We start from the raw sequence: 313 nt of genomic DNA on the forward strand, positions 1-313 counted from the left end.
CATGGAGATGAGCCAGTACGGGTTGAACGGCACGTCGCTCCCTCAGACGCCCAACGACGCCGGGCAAGTGGCGGCCACCGCGGAGCACACCCTGCGAGGCACCTGGTCCAACCACCTCGATTTCATCCTCTCCCTCGTCGGCAACGCCATCGGTATCGGCAATGTGTGGCGGTTCCCTTATATCTGCTACAAGAACGGTGGAGGTGAGTCCCGGCTTCTCGGTTTTCTCTTTGGCTTGTTTATTTTTTTTTATTGGGCTCTCTTTATGTCGGTGTATTTTTGTATATGTCTGTTTTTTTCTTTCGTGTGGATT

General features: G+C 53.0%; 1 protein-coding gene across 1 annotated transcript in view; it reads left to right on the plus strand.

The window, feature by feature from the left end:
• The first annotated feature begins 1 nt into the window (after position 1).
• Positions 2 to 313, plus strand: part of LOC119589159 (sodium- and chloride-dependent GABA transporter 1-like) — a 43877-nt gene continuing 43565 nt past the window's right edge. Inside the window, exon 1 of the mRNA XM_037937745.1 lies at positions 2 to 203. Within this exon, the coding sequence (XP_037793673.1) occupies positions 2 to 203 (202 nt within the window). The remainder of the gene's footprint in view (positions 204 to 313) is intronic.

The sequence above is a fragment of the Penaeus monodon genome, chromosome 25 (genome assembly GCF_015228065.2).
Source record: "Penaeus monodon isolate SGIC_2016 chromosome 25, NSTDA_Pmon_1, whole genome shotgun sequence".
Taxonomy (NCBI): domain Eukaryota; kingdom Metazoa; phylum Arthropoda; class Malacostraca; order Decapoda; family Penaeidae; genus Penaeus; species Penaeus monodon.